We start from the raw sequence: 18,998 nt of genomic DNA on the forward strand, positions 1-18,998 counted from the left end.
TTTCAAATGCTTTCTATTTTATACAAGAATATTGTTTTAAAGTGGTGTGATGCATAAAATCATTTCTAGTTATACTCTGATATGTTGATATGTCAAACATTTCTTGTTTCCAAATCATCAGTTGATATTATCAACAAATAATAAAACTGTAAACATACTGACAGTAACTTGGCTTGCTTTTGTTTTTCACCTCCTTGTATTTTAAGAACTTCAGGAAGCTTTCTGAATGGAATAAATGGATTATGAAAATGGATCAGCTGTGACAGAGTTTATTTTAGTGGGATTCTCTGGAGGTTGGCAACTTCAAACTTTCTTCTTTGTGACATTTTCTTTGATCTATTTTGCTACTGTGGTGGGCAACACTCTTATTATAGTCACAGTGACAGCTAATGTTACCCTTCATTCTCCCATGTACTTTCTTCTTGGAAATCTCTCGCTTTTAGACATGTGTTTTTCCACTGTCACAACACCCAAGATGATCAGAGACTTGCTTGCAGAACACAAGAGCATCTCTGTATGGGGCTGCATGGCTCAGATGTTCTTCATGCACTTGTTTGGGGGTGCTGAAATGACACTTTTGATAGTCATGGCCTTTGATAGATATGTGGCCATATGCAAACCCTTGCACTACAGAATAATCATGAGTCAAAGGTTGCTGAATATATTTGTAATACTTTCCTGGACCATTGGTTTCATACACACCATGAGCCAGATGGTATTGACAGTGAACTTGCCTTTCTGTGGCCACAACATTGTAAATAACATATTTTGTGATCTCCCCCTGGTGATCAAGCTTGCTTGTATTGAAACAAACACTCTGGAGTTATTTGTCATTGCTGACAGTGGGCTGCTGTCTTTCATCTGTTTCATCCTCTTGCTTGTTTCTTACACTGTCATTCTGGTTACTGTAAGGCACAAATCACTTGGCAGGCTTTCCAAGGCTCTGTCCACATTGTCTGCCCATATAATTGTGGTCACTCTGTTCTTTGGACCCTGTATCTTCATCTATGCCTGGCCATTTGGCAGTTTTGCGAGCAGTAAAGTCCTTACTGTACTTTATACTGTTATCACTCCTTTACTGAATCCTCTTATTTACACACTGAGAAATCAGGAGATGAAAAAAGCCATGAGAAAATTGTGGATGAAAGAAGTTAATTTTGTGTAGAACTTATAGATTGAGCAGTGCATAATTACCCTAGCCTTTGAATAGCATGGCTAGATAAATTAAAGACAATGGATAATGCATTATTTTACTTTTATGTTTGTATCATACATGAATAAAGAGAAATCTATACAAATGTATTTCTGTTTCACTGGTAAGGATGGTTTAATGTTACTTTTCAGCATTTTTATTTTGAATATTTTCCAATAATGAACTTTTCCTCTTGTGTGAATCAGCAAATCTAAAGAAAACTTTCCTTAAATCAAGGTAAATAAGACAAATTATGGTAAAAACCTGACACTGAATATGGCACCATTCATATATTTATGAATGCATGTAGAACTGACACACAGTTCTAATGGGGGTAGCTTTGTGTCAGGCCTAGCAGTAGAAGCCATTTGTTATTCAGACTTTCAATGACAATGGCCAGCTCTAAGGAGGACTCAGTATCTTCTTCAAAGACACAATTGTCTAGAGTGCCAAAGTCCCCAGCCTAGCTTGAGACAAACTATCAGGGAGTTTTGTTTTACATCAACTTAGTGGCTGCACATGAATCTACAAATATTTTAAATACAATCTGCAGTTCTGTGGCCCCAGCGTCAACACCCCGCCACTCAGGCTGCAGCCTGTGGATTTCTGGTCCTGCCAGCAGAGGCTCTGTGGCTGCCACCAAATATAGTTTTTAACTAAATCTCTATTGTCTTATTTGCCAATAAAGACTTGGGAGTCAGATGTTGGGGTGAAAACCTGCTAGCTCAGAGAGGCTGAGAAGCAACCATCTGATCTTCCTTTTTGGCCAGAGACCCAGCAAGAAAAGCATCTCTCCAGCCATGCCAAACAGAAAAAAAATGCCAAACTCCAAGTCCCTTCCTGCTCCTTCCTGTGCATCTCTCTATTCATCTTCCTGGCTTCTCTATACTCTCTATGGCTAATTCCTGTCATCTAGTTGCTGGCTCTGCCATCTGACCCAAGTTTGACTTTATTAACACTCTTGGGTTTCTCAATGTGATCAAATATCTCACAACAAGGAAGAACAAAAAAGAGGGCTTCTGTCCTTCCCTAAGTTCCCTGCTTCTGATTGAAGTTCTAGGACCTGTCTCTCATAAACAAACCACTCTGATGGAGGATGAACTCTAAGCAATTTAAAAATACATTTTCCTAAGGAAATGACCCAGTGCTAACTCAAAAAACTAAATCTGGGCTATGAACAAGTTCTTCTGTCAATCCCTGCAGGCCAAGACACTGTGGTACCTACGAGAACAACAAATCACAAAAGTACAATATGGACTATGTGATCATCTTAGTATGTTTCTGATTCAGACCAAATGCAAGTGAATGACTCTATGCATGCATTACACTTCAAAAATTGCAACAGGAAAGAAATCTCCCTTGGTTGGTCCCTTGTCTGTGACTTCACTGAAGTCCCCTACTATTAGAACAACTCAATAAAAACATGAGGAAAGGTGGATCTATATTTCAAATCTTTCTTTGGAACCAGAGTTCCTTCACTGTCAGGGCCTGTCATTCTCGCTGAATGGGACCAGGACTGTTGTCCATTTGATTATACATTCAACAGGTCCCTGTCTTGCCAATCCTGTGGCTCTGTGGAAATGGGCAAGTGTCCTTGACTTATGCATTACTATTACCTAAAATCTGGCTCCAGTTGGAACTGGGAGGCAGATGGAAGGACAGAAATCTAGGGTGGCCAATGGAAGCATAAGGAGTCCATTATATGGAAACAAGCTCTGTGAACTATAAGTGGCCATTCATCTACCATTTTTGGTCCTGATAGTTACTGAAGGGCTAGGGTCCTTCTAGTGTCCTAGTGAATTCTACAGATAGAAGCAATCACCCCAATATTTTTTATATGAAAGCAGAGTACTCTTCTCTGCAGCCTCTAGGATGAGATTTTCTCCTCCCAACCCTAGGATTGACTATCTGGCTGCAACATCATCTGACACTTAACAGGACAATGAGTGAAAGGAGAGATGAAAGAGAAAGATTCTGAACACCAAGCTAGGCAAATATCTGGGAGCCACACTCAAGAAACATGTTGAGTGGGAAAAAGGTTCTTCTGTATTAATGGGACCTGGAATCAATTATTGCAATTTCCTATGTGCTAAGGTAACAGGGAATCACTGTGACACATTTGGAATACAATACAACTCCTACACAAATTCTATGGGTGTTTAGACTAGAACAAGGGGAAGATGGATCTATACAATTCTACCATGTTCAGACAATACACTCAAGTGTAAATGATAATAACACAAGAGCAGTGTGTTCAATTTATCTTCAAAAATATAGTGGTTCCAGGTAATGTGGGAAAACAAATCACAGATTATCTTTAGAAAGATAATCCTAATGCAAAAGGGCAGGAGTTAACAGCTGATGCTGAGCTTCTGTCTGGGCCAGTCATACTCCCTTTATAATTTCTGACTTCTACACAGTCTAAGGCTTTGAGGTCTCATACATGCTCAAGCCACATCCAGTGTATCAGTTATTCAGATTGGATAATTGAAGCCATGAATATTTAAAACTATTATTGAAAGGTATTGTTTTATTGCAATTACTGTATTGTTGATTTTAGCATTGTATTTTGTATTCTCAGTGGTATTTTGTGCTTTAATAATTATGGTTTTGTATTATTTCTTTCCACAGTCTCTATGCTATGTTCATTATTCTTTTTAGCCTGAAATAATGCTTTAGTATTTTCTTCAGGTCTGAATTGTTGGATATAAATTTTTAGACTGCTTATATTGTGGAAAGTTTTTTTCTCCTTCAATCATGGCAGATAGTTGGATTGGATACATTAGTCTAGGTTAGATATTGTGTTGTTTTAGGACATGGAATGCATTGCTCCAGGCTCTTCTGTATTTCAAAGTCTCTTTCAGAGGTTATTCTAATGGATTACCCCTTATATATGACTTGTGCTTTTTCAATTGCAGCTTTCAATACATTTTTGGTATGTATACATAGAGTTTTAACTGTGATACACCATGAAGATTTTTTTTTCTGATCTTATCTATTTTGGTGTTCTGTATGACTATTATATTTGCATGGGTATGTCTTTTCTTAGTTTTGAGATGTTTTCATCGATGATCTTGTTCAAAATCTGACCTATGTCATTGATTTGGGATTCTTCTCCTTTATCTATGCTATAATTCAAAACTTTGATTTTTTCATCATTTTCCACATTTCCTGTGTTTTTTCCTTTGTTTTAAATTTTTTATGTTTCTTGCTTATTTGTACTAGAGCCTCTATTTTATTTTATGATCTTATTCTGTATCTTCTGCTTTATTCAACCTATTTGTAAGATTTTTTGAGGTCTCTAGTTGAGCTATTGGGGTTTTCAATTCTATCTTCATTTCAAATTGAGTCCTCTTCAATGTTTATAACTCCTGATTGAAATCCATTCTCAAATTTTGGATTGTCTTCATTATTTCCATCAACCATGTTTCCTTGGGCATCACTCAGACATTAGTTCTTAGGATTTTTCTAGTTCATTTCATTAAGATGTTTCCTTGTATTTTGTTTAAATTTCTTGAATTCTTTGGTGAAGTTTTTGATTGATACAGGCAATTATACTACACATGGTAGAAGCTGTGGAGACATGATGTCAAAATTTGAACAGTAATAAACCCACAGATTCAGAGTTTGACAACTCATAGCAGAAGCTGTAGATCCATGGTTGTAACAGTATCTAATGCAAGGCAAAGCTCACATGGATGAAGGGCATTCCATGAGCTGTAACGTTAGAAGCTGTGGAACAAAGAAGTCAAGCTGTCTGGACGTATGTAGTTGGACTTTCTTTGGACCACCAGCTCCCAAATAATGACACAGAAACTTCTTCTTAAATTATGAATATTTGGCCTTAGCTTAGGCTTGTTCCCAACTAGCTCTCATTTCTTTAGTTAACCAGTTTATATTCATCTACATTCTGCCATGTGGCTTGTTACCTCTCCTCCATACTGTTCATCCGACTTCCCAGTGTCCCACTGGTGAATTCTCCACCTCTCAGATTCTTCCCAGAGTTCCTATCTCTGCTCAGAAGTCCCAGATATCCTCTCCTGCCTAGCTATTGGACATCCAGCTCTTTATTAAACCAATCAGAAGGTGGCTTTCACATGGTGTGGTCAAATATCCCACAACAGATGTAAGGTTTATAAATGCTGGGCATTCCACAACTCATGAAGTGGAAGCCATAGACCCATGGTGATAGCCTGACCTGACACAGGCTCACAGGGAATACCACAACTCACGGCACAAGCTGCACATTCAAGGAGGAGAGCAGGAATGAGTCGAAGAGTGCACGAGTTTCTGAAGATAGTTTTTCCGACTCTAAATACTAATCCAACATAGAAAATGATACCTCAGTTCTAATATAACTTAATCCTATTCTGAGCCCATAAGCAATCACATTGAAAGAAGAAAATTTGAACTAAAGAAAAATTCAAAAGAGAGAAAAACTCAACCAACAAACCAACTACAGGTGTACGAAATCCATCATAGAAACACACACATACACACACACACACACACACACACACACACACACACACACACAGAGAGAGAGAGAGAGAGAGAAACAGGATAACATATATTCACCAAAACTTATTAATCCCACAGTAACAGATGGCAATGGAAGCAATTTTTAAAAACTTTCTGATTAATAATTTACAAAAAATGATCATAATTTATAAAGTTCTGTGGGAAGTATCACCAATAAACTGGATCAAGTTGAAAACAGAGTATTGGGGCTAGCAGAAAAGGTAGAATAATTGCATCATTCAGTGAAGGTCTATGATATATTAAACAAATACTAATGGAATACAGCAAAACACCATGAAAAGACCAAATACTTGAATTATGGGCAAAAAACATAGAAGATTACAACATCAAAGCCATAGAAAATATTTTCAATAAAATCACAAAGAAAAAAATTTCAAATCTAGAGAAAATGATGCACAGCTGGGTACAAGAAGCTAATAAATACTAATTAGAGCAATAAAATAATCTTTTCTCACAAGAGAGATGGCTCAACAGTTAAAATCATGTACCACTCTTCCAGAAGACCAGATTCTGGCCCCTTCCACCCACCTAGCACACAACCACCAGTTACTTCAGCTCCATGGAATCTGATATCATTTTTGGGCCTCATTAGTGAACTGCATCCATGTGTGCACACTCCCCTGACACATACATACTTAAAAGAAAAGAAATCTTTAAAAGATAAGAAAGTAAAAGCAAAGAAAAGAAGCTTCCCATGACATATCATATTTAAAACCCTAAAACCAATGACAAAATAAAAAGCATTAAAAGCTTCAAGAAACATGGTCAAATCACTCATGAAGACAGTCCCAACAGAATAATACCTGATAGAAACATCTAAATGGCGGGAAAGATGTAGTCCATGCTGTGAAAGAACAGACCAATGTCTAGTCCATTTGTATTTGACAAATTCAGAGAAAATAATTTCATTATCTATCCTATTTTGTTAAGTCCAAAATGTATCTAATTCACTTTCTATCCTAATTAATCTTCAACTATAACTAACTAACCTTCAACTATAACTAACTAATCTTCAACTCCCTCAGAGACCCAAGAAGGAAATAATATTAGCTAACAAAAATAAAAACAGAAAGTGCATGCAAGCAACTTCCAAAAAATTTGTGAGTTGACAGAAACAGCCAGCTGCCTGGACAGTCACCTGAGGTTTCTCCACAGTGTTGGGGCATCATCTTCAGCCTATAACCTTTTTCTTTTTTTTCCTTTTTATTAAAATAGAAAAGGGGAAAAAAAAAAAAAAAAAAAAAGAAACAACACAAATGGGGGGGGGGCGTTGGGGGGAAGGTGAGGGGGACGGGAGGGGGGAGAACAAGGGAATCCGTGACCAATATGTAGAACTGAATTGTATTGCAAAATAAATTAAAATAAATTAAAAAAAAAAAAAAAAAAAAAAGAACAGACCAACCAAATGACACTACATAAAAAGAAAAAAATCTAAAAAACAAACAAACAAACAAACAAACAAAAACCTGTAGCTGGAGTATTCCTGTGTCCACCCAGCTCCCGCAGCTGCTCAGACCCAATTAAACACACAGAGACTTATATTACTTATAAACTGTATGGCCCTGGTAAGGTTCTTGCTATCTAGTTCTTATATCTTAAATTAAGCCATTTCTGTTAATCTATAAAAATCTACTAAAACTGAAGGAGAGGTGAAAACTCTCCATGATAAAAGAAGACTAAAGGAATTAATGACACCTAAGCCAGCTCTACAGAGGGTACTACAAGGAATAATTTGGTTCAAACAAAGAGACAAACAAACGAAAAACTCCACGGGTATAAGTAATAATTCCAGGATAATTAAAAGAAATCTAGAAAACACAAAATTATGGATTAATACACATTTTCTACACTAACTCTGAATATTATCAATGGTCACAATTATACAAGAAAGTCATAAACTAGCAGATTGAATTGAAATGCATGATAAATCTTTAGCTGCCTCCATAAAACTTTCTCCACACATATTAGGGCACAAAGCAAGTTTCAAAAAATATAGGAAAGCTGAAAGTGCATCCCATCTTACCACAGTGAACTAAGGCTAGATGCCAGCAACAATAGAATCTACAGAAAGCACTCGTGGAGGATTACACCTTTCATGTCATTGAAGAAATCAAAAAACATTTTTTTAAAAAGCTATAACTGAATAAAATAAGTGACACAACCCCCTGAAATCTGTAGTAAACAAATCCTAAGTTGCAAGTTTATATTACTAAGTACATCAAAACATTTGAGAAATCACACACACACACACACACACGCACACACGCACACACACACACACGCACACACACACACGCACACATGTATATTATTATTATATATCTTAAGGTTCAGAAAAAAGAGAGAAAACTAAACTTAAAACTAGTAGGTGGGAAGAAACAATTTCAATCATGCCAGAAGCTAGTGAAACAGATATACACAAAAATAAACACATGAAAATATAGAAATTAGCTGGTTCTTTGAAAAGATAAACAAAATTGACAAACCCTTAGCTAAATTAAGCAAAAGAAGAGAGAAAACCCACATTTATGAACTTGGAGGCATTAAAACAGATTAAAATGAAATCTATAATATTATGAGGACATAGTGTAAAAACTTATTTTCCAGTAAAGTGGACAACTGAAAAAGGAATAAGTGAAACAATTTCATTACCATTAGCCATAAAAATAAATATGTGGTATGGTGGATTGAATGAGATGTCCCTAATATTCTTGGGCATATGAGTTTGGCCCATAGTTGATGGTATGACTGTAGAGATTCAGGAGGTGTAGTCTTGCTTGTCAAAGAAGGATGTTACTACATACATGCTTTGAGAGTTTAAAGGCCAGAGCCATTCTCAGTCTGCTCTCTCTGCTTTGTGCATGTGGGTAGATTGGGTAGAGATGTATCAGACCTCTACTTCTGCTATACACATCATGTCTGTTACTAACTGCCACATTTCCCCACTGTGATGGACTCTTATAATTCTGGAACCATTTTTCTTGCTAGTCTCTGAGCTGGTCTCATTCCTTTCTCCAGCCCAAAATATTACTTTTTGTAATTTTTTGTGTTTTGCCTATTTTGAATAAAAATTTGTTTGGTTAGTTATACATGGAAAAAGGTTTTAGATATTTATTAGCCAATTTTCTTCTTAGAATTCTCTGTTCAGATCCCAAGCCCACTTTTGAGAGTCATTTATTTGTTTGGCTCTCTGTTCTTAGAATTCTTTATATACTCTGGATACTAATCTTCTATCAGATATATATCTGGCAAAGAGTCTCTTTTATTGTGTGGGTTGTGGGATTACTCTGCACTCTATTGTACCTATACAGAAGTATTTTAGTTTTGTGCAATCCAACTTGTAAATTTTGGCATCAATATTCTAGTTAAGTGTGGTCCTACACACAAAGTAATTTTCTATGCATACATCATGTAGGTCACTGCCTATGTTCTTCCAACAGTTTCAATGTTTCAGGTTTCATATTGAGGTATTTGATTTATTTTGAATTAATTTTGTACAATGTAATACATGCATGTCGAATTTCACTCTTCCACATGTTGGAAATCTACTTTCACCATGCCATTTGTTGAAGATGCTGTCTTTTCTCCAGTAAATGCTTTTGAAATCTCTGTCTAATATCTGATTGCTTTAATTATGCTTACTCATGTATGGGTATTCAATTTTTTTCTATTAGTCTTCTTTGAACTCTTTAAATTATTTGATGAAGTTTATGTGATTTTTAAAAAAAATCTTTGGGGTTTCATCTGGGTAATTTTTGTAGAACTTTCATATTGGGTTGCTAGATTTTGGGGCAAATATTCTTTATTTCTCTGTCATGTTGTTTGTATTTTTGTAATGAAACCTGAGCATGTGGACTTTTTTGTTAGTTTTATGTCTGATATAGGTACAGCTTGTTGGGATAGACACCATAGAATGTGTAGACTGGGTTGGGCCTGAAGGTTGAACATGGCATGGGTATAATGAAGTCAGGTAGATTCAGTGGGCTTGACTAGAAGGCAAGATGTATGCCTTGATCCAAGCCTGAACATTAAAGGTTATGAAGATGGGGCTGACCGGACAAGGATAGGCACGAGATTGGAATGCAGGCTAGATATCGGGCTTTAGAAAGGTGGGCAGATGAAGCCAGGCTGAACCTGGAAGGTGAATGAAGGGCATAAGGAATGAAAATATTTGTGTGTGGGGATCTGTCCTAGTTCACAGGATATGAATAGTGGTCAAAGCCTAGAAGTTAAGGGCAGCATGCACATGGCTGAAGAGGCTAAGCTTGGACACTGGATGTTGAACCTGAGTGATATTTGGCAATTAGGGTAGGGCAAGGAGTGGGGAAGCAGGTTAATCAATCTTTGAGCAATTCAGTGTTGATACCGGAATGAGGTTTTAGGTGTAGTCCTGGTTCACTTTGGGTTAGGCAAGATTTTGAAGCTCAGGAAGAGAGCTTATGTAGCATAATAGGATTCTCAGTCAGTCTTCGGGAGTCTGGGAAACCTTTACTCAGGCACGGGGCACTGGTGGAGTTGACAATGCAATTCTAGGACCCCTATTTAAAGAGAAGGGCAAAGAGGGGAGAAGAGAAGAAAGCAGTGCTGGATACCTGGTCTTCTGGTCAGCCTAGGGTTGGAGCCGCTGCTGTGGGTCTTAGTGGCCTTCCCTAGAGAGGGGTGGTGTTAGGAAGAGGGGGTGGGTGTTGCTGGCTGAGCAGAGTCTGGTGTCTACTCATAGAATGAACCAGGAACACAAAGCTGATAGGGGTAGGAATAGCTGGTTAGAATGAGTGGAGTGGATCTGGGGAGGAGTCAAGGTTTCTAGGTTAGGGGTGGGAACAAGCCAGGGGGCTCTTAGTGTGGTAGGTGGGTGGAGTTAGCAATGTAAACTGGAGCTCTGGGAAAGGACTAGATAGGCACAGGCTGAGGGGGTGTGTGGAGTGAAGTTAGTGGAAATGAGTAGGAATTCAAACTTTCCATATGGGGTTGGGGACAAGCGAGAGTTCTTGAAGTGGGTGGGGCTTGCAGCACAAGTTGGCATTACCTATGCTAAGATAGTACGCAAGAGGTAGTGTCCGGAGGCAGAAGGGACACGTGTTCCTAGGACAAGTCACAGGGGTGGTTCTAAGTATTTGTTTTATATTTGTCTTTCATTGTGTTTCTTCTGCTCGTTCATTACATTTTTTATTCTGCGCTTCTAAATCACTATTTCTGGAGATTTATTTCGTGTATTTTCACACAAGCATAGTGATATAAGCATAGAATTATTTATTTTCAGTGGAGAAATGTTATCCATCTAAATACAGTTTCATGAGAAAAAAAAAACGCTAAAAATGATCCTAGTCTTCTTGCCTCTTTAATTCACTTTTAAACATTACTGTATCTGTGGCCGAACTGGACAAAAATTTAAATAAAGCTATATCTGAGTGCATTGCATTTATCTCATAAAATTAAATTTATATTTGTTATGTTAGAAACACTCAGCAATATTCACATTCATTTAAATTAATAAGAAAAACTAAAACAAAAAGTTTGTATTAATATTTTGCTTTTATGTACTACTTTAAACTTTTTATTCAAATTGCTTTTATACAACATATTTTGATCATATTTTTCCTCCCACAGCAACTCTTGGATCCTCCTTATATCTTTACTCACCTAATTTATGTTCCTTCTTTCTCTCTCAATGCAAAGGCCAAGAAACAAAAATAAAAAACTTTATTTAAAGACAAGGAAGAAAACCACAAAAATGCAAGCACAAAAATCTAAACAAACAGGCAAAGATCCAATAGGCAAAAAAAACCCAAAGCTAAAACAAAGCAAAATGAAACAAAACATCCACTACTCTTTAACTGAGAAAAAGAAACACATGAATCACACATCCTAAAGTGAATAGATATATAAAAACCAAAAACAATTATATGTTAATACAATATTAAAACAAATAATGTATTCTTTTGTTTAAAAGGACACTCCAAGAAGAACTGGACTGCAATGTACCATAAAGGTCTTCTATTGAAGAGCATTATTCCTTAAAAAATGAAGCATGGGAGGCTGGAGAGATGGCTCAGAGGTTAAGACCACTGGCTGTTCTTCCAGAGGTCCTGAGTTCAATTCCCAGGAACCACATAGTGGCTCACAACCATCTGTAATGAGATCTGGTGCCCCCTTCTGGCATGCAGGCATGCATGCAGATAGAATACTATATATATTTAATAAATAAACAAATAAAATCTTTTAAAAATGATACATGGTACAGGACAATTTTTCTGTCTCTTCACCTAATATATGTCTAGATCTTATTAACTAAGTTTTATTAACGTCTTCAAAAACATGAATAGATTGTTGTTACATGCATGGATATCTTGTTTGTCTTCCCTTGTGAACTTAAGTGCCAGACCATTACAGATATCAGTGATAATTGGAAAATTTAAAGCCTTATCAAGAACAGTGAGGTCTTAGATGCCATCTTCTTTGATTAATATTTCAAATGGATCTGTGGTTGTTGCACCTGCTTGAGTTGTTGCTCTATCAATTCCCTTTTGTATTAAATAGGTGCTAATAAAATCCCCAAGCACATTTTGTTTTGCATCATAAATGTAAAGAGGAGATTTCACAATCTACAGATTTACCAACATGAGAAAACACATTTAAAGAAAGCTTTTACATGATCAGTTGGTTTTTTTTTCTAGTTGATGGAAAAGGATAGCTACTTGATTGAAAATATTGGACTCCTATTAAGGTGAAACTTTATTGTCATATTGTCATTATTTATATTTAAAAAAAATACATAGAAATAAGAAATAGAAAAGTATATTTTTTCTGGGACTATTTTGCCTTGAAATTCGTGAGAGCAGAGTAAGAATGACCACTAAATTCAGCTGCTTACTACTGCTTACCCTCTCATGAAATAATACTCCTGCTACATTTGATGCCCAGAATTAATTTAAACAGGCTAACATTTTATTATAAACAAGGTGCAATAACAATATCTTTGGCATTCCCAAACTTAACTTTAATTTGAGTCTAATACAAATGACTGTTCTCTCCTAATTCTGAGCCAAAATGAATCACATTGTATCAGAAAATGTAAGTAAACTTAGTCTCACAATGAATTTCACTGATTTTATATCTATCTTGTATTCCTGCTTATGTGAATTGTTTCTTGTTTTATACATGATCATAGCATAGAATAATGTAAGGATCAAATTTGGAGAACTGAAATTAAGAAAGAGTGATTTAGTCAAATAATCACATATTTACATAAATCTGTCTGAGATCCTGGAGTCAACACCAGGACAATCACAGAATCTCAACTAATATATCCATTCATGATATTGTAGTATAATTTAACTCATCACTGAATTCTTTTGTAGGGCAATTTAGACACTGACTGCTAATCATGCTATTTTATTTTGATGCTCTCTACTTTTGAGAAAAGCAGATAAATCCATTCTCCTTCATTAGATGTAATTGCATACTTCTAAAAATTCAGGTCTTGCCAGATGGTAGTGGCACACACTTTTAATCCCAGCACTTGGGAGGTAGAGGAAGGTGGATCTCTTATTTTTGAGGCCAGCTTGGTCTGTAATATGAGTTCCAGGACAGCCAGGGCTACATAAAGAAACCCTGTCTCAAAACAAAACAAAACAAAACAAAAAACAAACCAAAAAAACAAAACAAAAAAAGCCCATGTCTTTTCTAAAATTATGTAGTGACTGAATTACACATAAAATATGTTATTTAGCAAATATAATAACTAGAGCTGTATTTTGTGAACAAAGACCATCATTTGTTCCAAGATGAGTTAGAAAGAGGAAAAATATGGAAGAGGATGGAGAGTAATTCATGTTGGATTAAAACATTTCAAAGTGGAGAAAATTCAGAAGAAAAGGCTCAGCACTGACAAGTGAGAGAAACATTTCTAATCATTAATAAACCCACCAAAATGGACATTTTGGAAGTATATACTGTGCCTACTGCTCCTTTTAATGGGTAAGGTGAGCCAGGCATTATAATCTAAAGAAGAATTTGTGTATATGCATTTTAATTATTTATTTTATTTTTTGAGAGTATAATTTAATTACATCATTTCTCCCTTAATTTTCCTTCTTCCAAGAACTCTTTGCTCTTTTTTTTCCTCAAATTCATGGCTTCTTTTTATCACTAATTGTTGTTTGAACATAATTAGTTGGTAAGTGCAGAGAACAAAGCAAAAAATAATAGCTGAAAGAATATAGAAAAATGAGAGGATTAGAGAAATTGACAGAAGAATTGGAGGAATACATTGCAAGAAAAATAAAGATAAGCAATGAGTCCAAAAACACATGTAAAAGAGTACAAGAAATAAAGTCAGAATTGTCAGGGATGAAATGGAGAAAGAAGGAACCCACAAAGATGATAAAGAACGAGACAGGATGCTAGGAGAGAAATGTTGTTCCAAAACCCTTAGCTTCAGGAATGAGTGCACGCAGTGTATCCTGACTGCCTATGTAAATGAACTCTGAGAAAGGGGAACAATGCTGTGTGTTCTGCACATGTATTTTCAATACCAATTATTATTATTTTTTTGTTTTGTTTTTTTGTTTTTTGTTTTTTTTTTTTTTTTTTTTTTTTTGGTTTTTCGAGACAGGGTTTCTCTGTGTAGCTTTGCGCCTTTCCTGGAACTCACTTGGTAGCCCAGGCTGGCCTCGAACTCACAGAGATCCACCTGGCTCTGCCTCCCGAGTGCTGGGATTAAAGGCATGTGCCACCACCGCCTGGCTTTGTTTTTGTTTTTGTTTTTTTTCATCAGTTGAAACAAGCAAATTTAGAAATGGCTAAGAATTAAGACTTCTACCTTAGCCTACGTGAACAATCCTTCATCATCTCAACTGACTGGAATAAAACACTTGTTCCTTTGCAGTTCCTTTTTTTTTTCAGACTTCTCCCCTTTGAACTTATTTTGTACAGAGAAATGTCCATTTGTTACACCTCTGTTCTCAATTACTGGGATCAGCACAATTTGGGAGTCACTGAAACAAACACAGAAATGGGAAGAGAAGAAGACAAGAGGTTGGTCAAAGATATTAAATAACAACACAGGCTTCCTTCCATATGATAGGCAAGAGGGACCAAGGTGGACACAGAAAAAAGGCAAAGAAAGAGGGAAGGGGAAGGCCACCCTCAGGCACTCTTAAGTTTCCAAATTACAAATCCAGGGATGACTGAGATGATTAACTGTGCATCAGTGTTGCAATGTCACAATGTATAAATAGGAAAGAGGGCTTTGAACTAATTTTTCTGAGAGATTTTTACAGGCAGGTGTGGTATAAAAGTGATGGTCAACAGATGTATAAATAAATAAATGGCAAAGAAGCTCTTCAATGAGTTCAAAGAGAATCAGAGATTTTTGCTCTTTCAGTCTGTTTTCATTTCTTAAGTATGTGATTGTATGCTTCTCAGTATGTGTTGGTGTGTCCAAATATGTGCCCACACATTTCACAAACTTGTGCCATAACATCTGAATGTTACTTGCATGTTATTAATCACCTATAAGTTCAGATATATGTGAAGTAATGTAAAACGATGTCAGAATTTCTCATGAATTCTCTTTAGGGACTTACCAATTTGACTTTTCTCTTTTCTTTCCTCCTTTCTCTTGCTATTATGGAAAGATTATTAATACTTTATGCCATATTTTAAACAAAAATCTATCCTCTCTGAAATTACTCCTCAAAATTAAATGGCAATGTTAAACATGTTAACATAATCAGCATTTGATAAGAATTCACAATTTAAGTGTACTGTAAATATATTTAGGAATTGTCCACATTTCTATACTATTTTCATCATATGAAATCTCTCATATATGTTGTAAACCTCCATCTCAGGCCTTACCCTAATCAATTTTCTGCTTCTGTAACTGCTCTATTATGGAGAGTTTACATGAATTCATTTTGTGACTATCTCCTTTCAAACACATACTATTTCAGGTGACTTATGTTTTAACACTTAACAGCAATTCATTGCTTTTTCTATTTCCAAATTGCTTACATCTGTAACTGTAGCATAATATTGTTTTTAGTTCAAGTCTGTGGACATCATTTTTTAATGCGACATTACAGTTATTTGTTGTAATAAATGTTAATCTGTCTTTTAAGCCATATACTCTAACAATGGAGTATGCACAATCCCACAAAAATATGACTACATATCAAAATGAATTTTTAAAATTATGGCATCATATATTACTGCACAAAATAAGATTATTTTAGACATAGAGATAGAAGTTCCATTATTTTATGTAAAAATGGATCTTCATGTGCACATCTCTGGACTGGATACACTCTACTCTGAAAAAAGTATTCAGATGAAAATTAAATTATAAATTTCTCTAACAAATATAACTCTTACTAGGACAAAAGTTACAAGAGAAAGAATGTTTTGATAAACAGTGTCAAAATCTCAATAATTAATGAAACACTAATAATTTCCTTATCTTTTTTTTTTTTTTTTTTTTTTGGTTTTTCGAGACAGGGTTTCTCTGTGTAGCTTTGCGCCTTTTCCTTGAACTCACTTGGTAGCCCAGGCTGGCCTCGAACTCACAGAGATCCGCCTGGTTCTGCCTCCCGAGTGCTGGGATTAAAGGCGTGCGCCACCACCGCCCGGCTAATTTCCTTATCTTTAAACAAATGAATACATATTTCCCCTATCACTTCTCAATGATAACCAAAAAGTTAACTCATTATATATTTAAAATTAATAACAAATTTTCAATTTTCTCAATTATTAAAGAACCATATTAAATATATCTTCTTCATGTCTATTTCCTACTCTGTTTTATGAGTTGAGATCATCATAACTTTTCCATGTACTGATTAGAGGTACAATAATGCCAAAAATTTTTTGGAAAATATATCATCTGGGTACCATTCTGAGATATAGGAGTAAGTATATTAAGATAAATCAAAAGCAAATGCACCTGGAAAAGCAATAAGAAGAATTTAGGCACAGGATATACATGTAGGTTTGGGCTGGTCAGAAATTTAATTAGGAGGATGCCTGTATGTGAAGTGAAGGTACAGATTTTATTTCAGATCCTGACAACATGCTTGGAAGTTAGAATGCACGTGGGCAACAAAACAACAATGTGATGGGAATCAGCAATTAAATAATTCAGAAAGGAAATATGAACTAAAAGGGAAGCATGTCATGGGAATTGAAGTAGAGAAACAATTTCAAATACAGTTTTCTCTATGATGATACAAAGAAGGAACAAAAATCAAGCAAATATTCTAGCAAAAGACTGAGTCATCACCAACAGGAAAAAAAAATAAAACAAAAGGAATGGTTGACATAGCTGTGAAATTTGGTCCATCCTCATAAAATTACAGTTATGTACAAGCATGTAGTGAAATGAAAATGAGAGTACCTATAGAAGAACAGTGTCTTAGTGGGGATTAGGAAAGACAGGGGTTAACATAGCTGTCTTTAGCTGTGGTGCACTGGTTATGGCAAACATTGTTTTCATGTAGATTTAATCTTTGAAACAGAGAAAAGGCATGCATAACACATACCATGTTTTATTCTATAGATTAGGAAGTGATGGAGACCAATAACAGCTCAGTAGTAACAGAATTCATCCTCCTTGGCCTGACCCAATCTCAAGATACTCAACTCCTGGTCTTTGCACTACTTTCAGTTTTCTACGTAATAATTCTTCCTGGAAATTTTCTTATCATTTTCACCATTAGATCGGACCCTGGACTCACAGCCCCACTTTACTTCTTCCTGGGAAACTTGGCCTTCCTGGATGCCTCCTACTCTTTCATTGTAGCTCCCAGGATGCTTGTGGATTTCTTCTGTGAGAAAAAAGTCATTTCTTACAAAGGCTGCATCACTCAGCTATTTTTTTTGCACTTTCTTGGAGCGGGAGAAATGTTCCTTCTTGTTGTAATGGCTTTTGATCGTTATATCGCTATATGCCGCCCTTTATACTACTCCACTCTCATGAACCCTAGAGTCTGTTATGTGTTATTGTTGGCTCTGTGGCTTGGGGGTTTTGCTCATTCCATTGTACAAGTGGCTCTTATCGTGAACTTGCCCTTTTGTGGCCCAAACCAGCTGGATAACTTTTTCTGCGATGTTCCACAGGTCATTAAGCTAGCCTGCACTGATACCTTTGCAGTAGAGCTCCTGATGGTCTCTAACAGTGGTCTGCTTAGCCTCTTATGCTTCCTGGGTCTCCTGTCATCCTATGCTGTCATCCTGTACCATGTCAAAGGACACTCTTCTGAAGGGAAGAGCAAAGCTATTTCTACATGCACCACCCACATTATCATCGTGTTTCTCATGTTTGGGCCTGCCATTTTTATCTACACCCGCCCCTTCCGGGCTCTCCAAGCTGACAAAGTTGTTTCTCTCTTCCACACAGTCATTTTTCCTTTGATGAATCCTGTGATCTATACACTTCGCAACCAGGAAGTGAAATCTTCTATGAGGAAGTTATTAAATCAGTATGTGGTCTGCTGACTGGATAAAAGAAAGAGAAAACAAAAAAGTGAGAAAATGTTCTTTAAATAAATTAAACTGTATTTATGCACAGATTGAATCAGTTCTTTAGCAAATATTGTGTTATATACTTCTAGTTTTCTGATGCTATTCTAAGCACGTGGATAAGACAGGTACAATTCTAGGTCTCCCAGGGTTATATTCAAGAGAATGAAGTCAAGTCAAACTACTGAACTTGAAAAATCTCACCAGAATCAGTGCTCTGGTGTTTTCAGAATAGTATTATGCTAGCTATAGACTGGAGAGATGGCCTTAGCTTTGGTTGTAAAGCAGCTTCTTGAATGATATTGAACTGAAATTAAGAGTATTTAGGGGAAACAAAGCACAATCATAAAACAAAATAAGCATCATGGAAAGTACAGGAACTCAAAGATTTGAAGGTTTAGGCACATCTGAAAAACATAAATGGATTAGAATAGCTACCACATAGTCAAGGAATATAGAGTAGCAAAACTTAACCTAGATGAATAAGAACAAAATATTTTATATTTTAGAATATTTTAGATAACTTTAAGTATTGAAATCTTTTTTTTTTTTTTGGTTTTTCGAGACAGGGTTTCTCTGTGTAGCTTTGCGCCTTTCCTGGATCTCGCTCTGTAGACCAGGCTGGCCTCGAACTCACAGAGATCCGCCTGGCTCTGCCTCCCGAGTGCTGGGATTAAAGGCGTGCGCCACCACCACCCGGCTAAGTATTGAAATCTTAAAATACCATTGAAATATATAAAGATTA

At 36.2% G+C, this 18,998-nt stretch overlaps 2 protein-coding genes across 2 annotated transcripts; both read left to right on the top strand.

Moving 5' to 3' along the window:
* Positions 1 to 235: 235 nt before the first annotated feature.
* On the top strand, positions 236 to 1,165 carry LOC128106959 (olfactory receptor 4L1-like). The gene has a single exon (XM_052732331.1). It carries the CDS (start codon positions 236 to 238, stop codon positions 1,163 to 1,165), a length of 930 nt encoding a protein of 309 aa, XP_052588291.1.
* A 16,137-nt stretch (positions 1,166 to 17,302) lies between these two features.
* On the top strand, positions 17,303 to 18,229 carry LOC128108006 (olfactory receptor 4N5). Its single transcript, XM_052734332.1, has one exon. It carries the CDS (start codon positions 17,303 to 17,305, stop codon positions 18,227 to 18,229), a length of 927 nt encoding a protein of 308 aa, XP_052590292.1.
* Positions 18,230 to 18,998: the final 769 nt, after the last annotated feature.

The sequence above is a fragment of the Peromyscus californicus genome, unplaced genomic scaffold (assembly GCF_007827085.1).
Source record: "Peromyscus californicus insignis strain IS unplaced genomic scaffold, ASM782708v3 Scaffold_12__1_contigs__length_115047231, whole genome shotgun sequence".
Taxonomy (NCBI): domain Eukaryota; kingdom Metazoa; phylum Chordata; class Mammalia; order Rodentia; family Cricetidae; genus Peromyscus; species Peromyscus californicus.

Coding starts and splice junctions, on each gene's coding strand:
- LOC128106959 (XM_052732331.1), top strand. CDS start 236: ATGGATTATGAAAATGGATCAGCTGTGACAGAGTTTATTTTAGTGGGA.
- LOC128108006 (XM_052734332.1), top strand. CDS start 17,303: ATGGAGACCAATAACAGCTCAGTAGTAACAGAATTCATCCTCCTTGGC.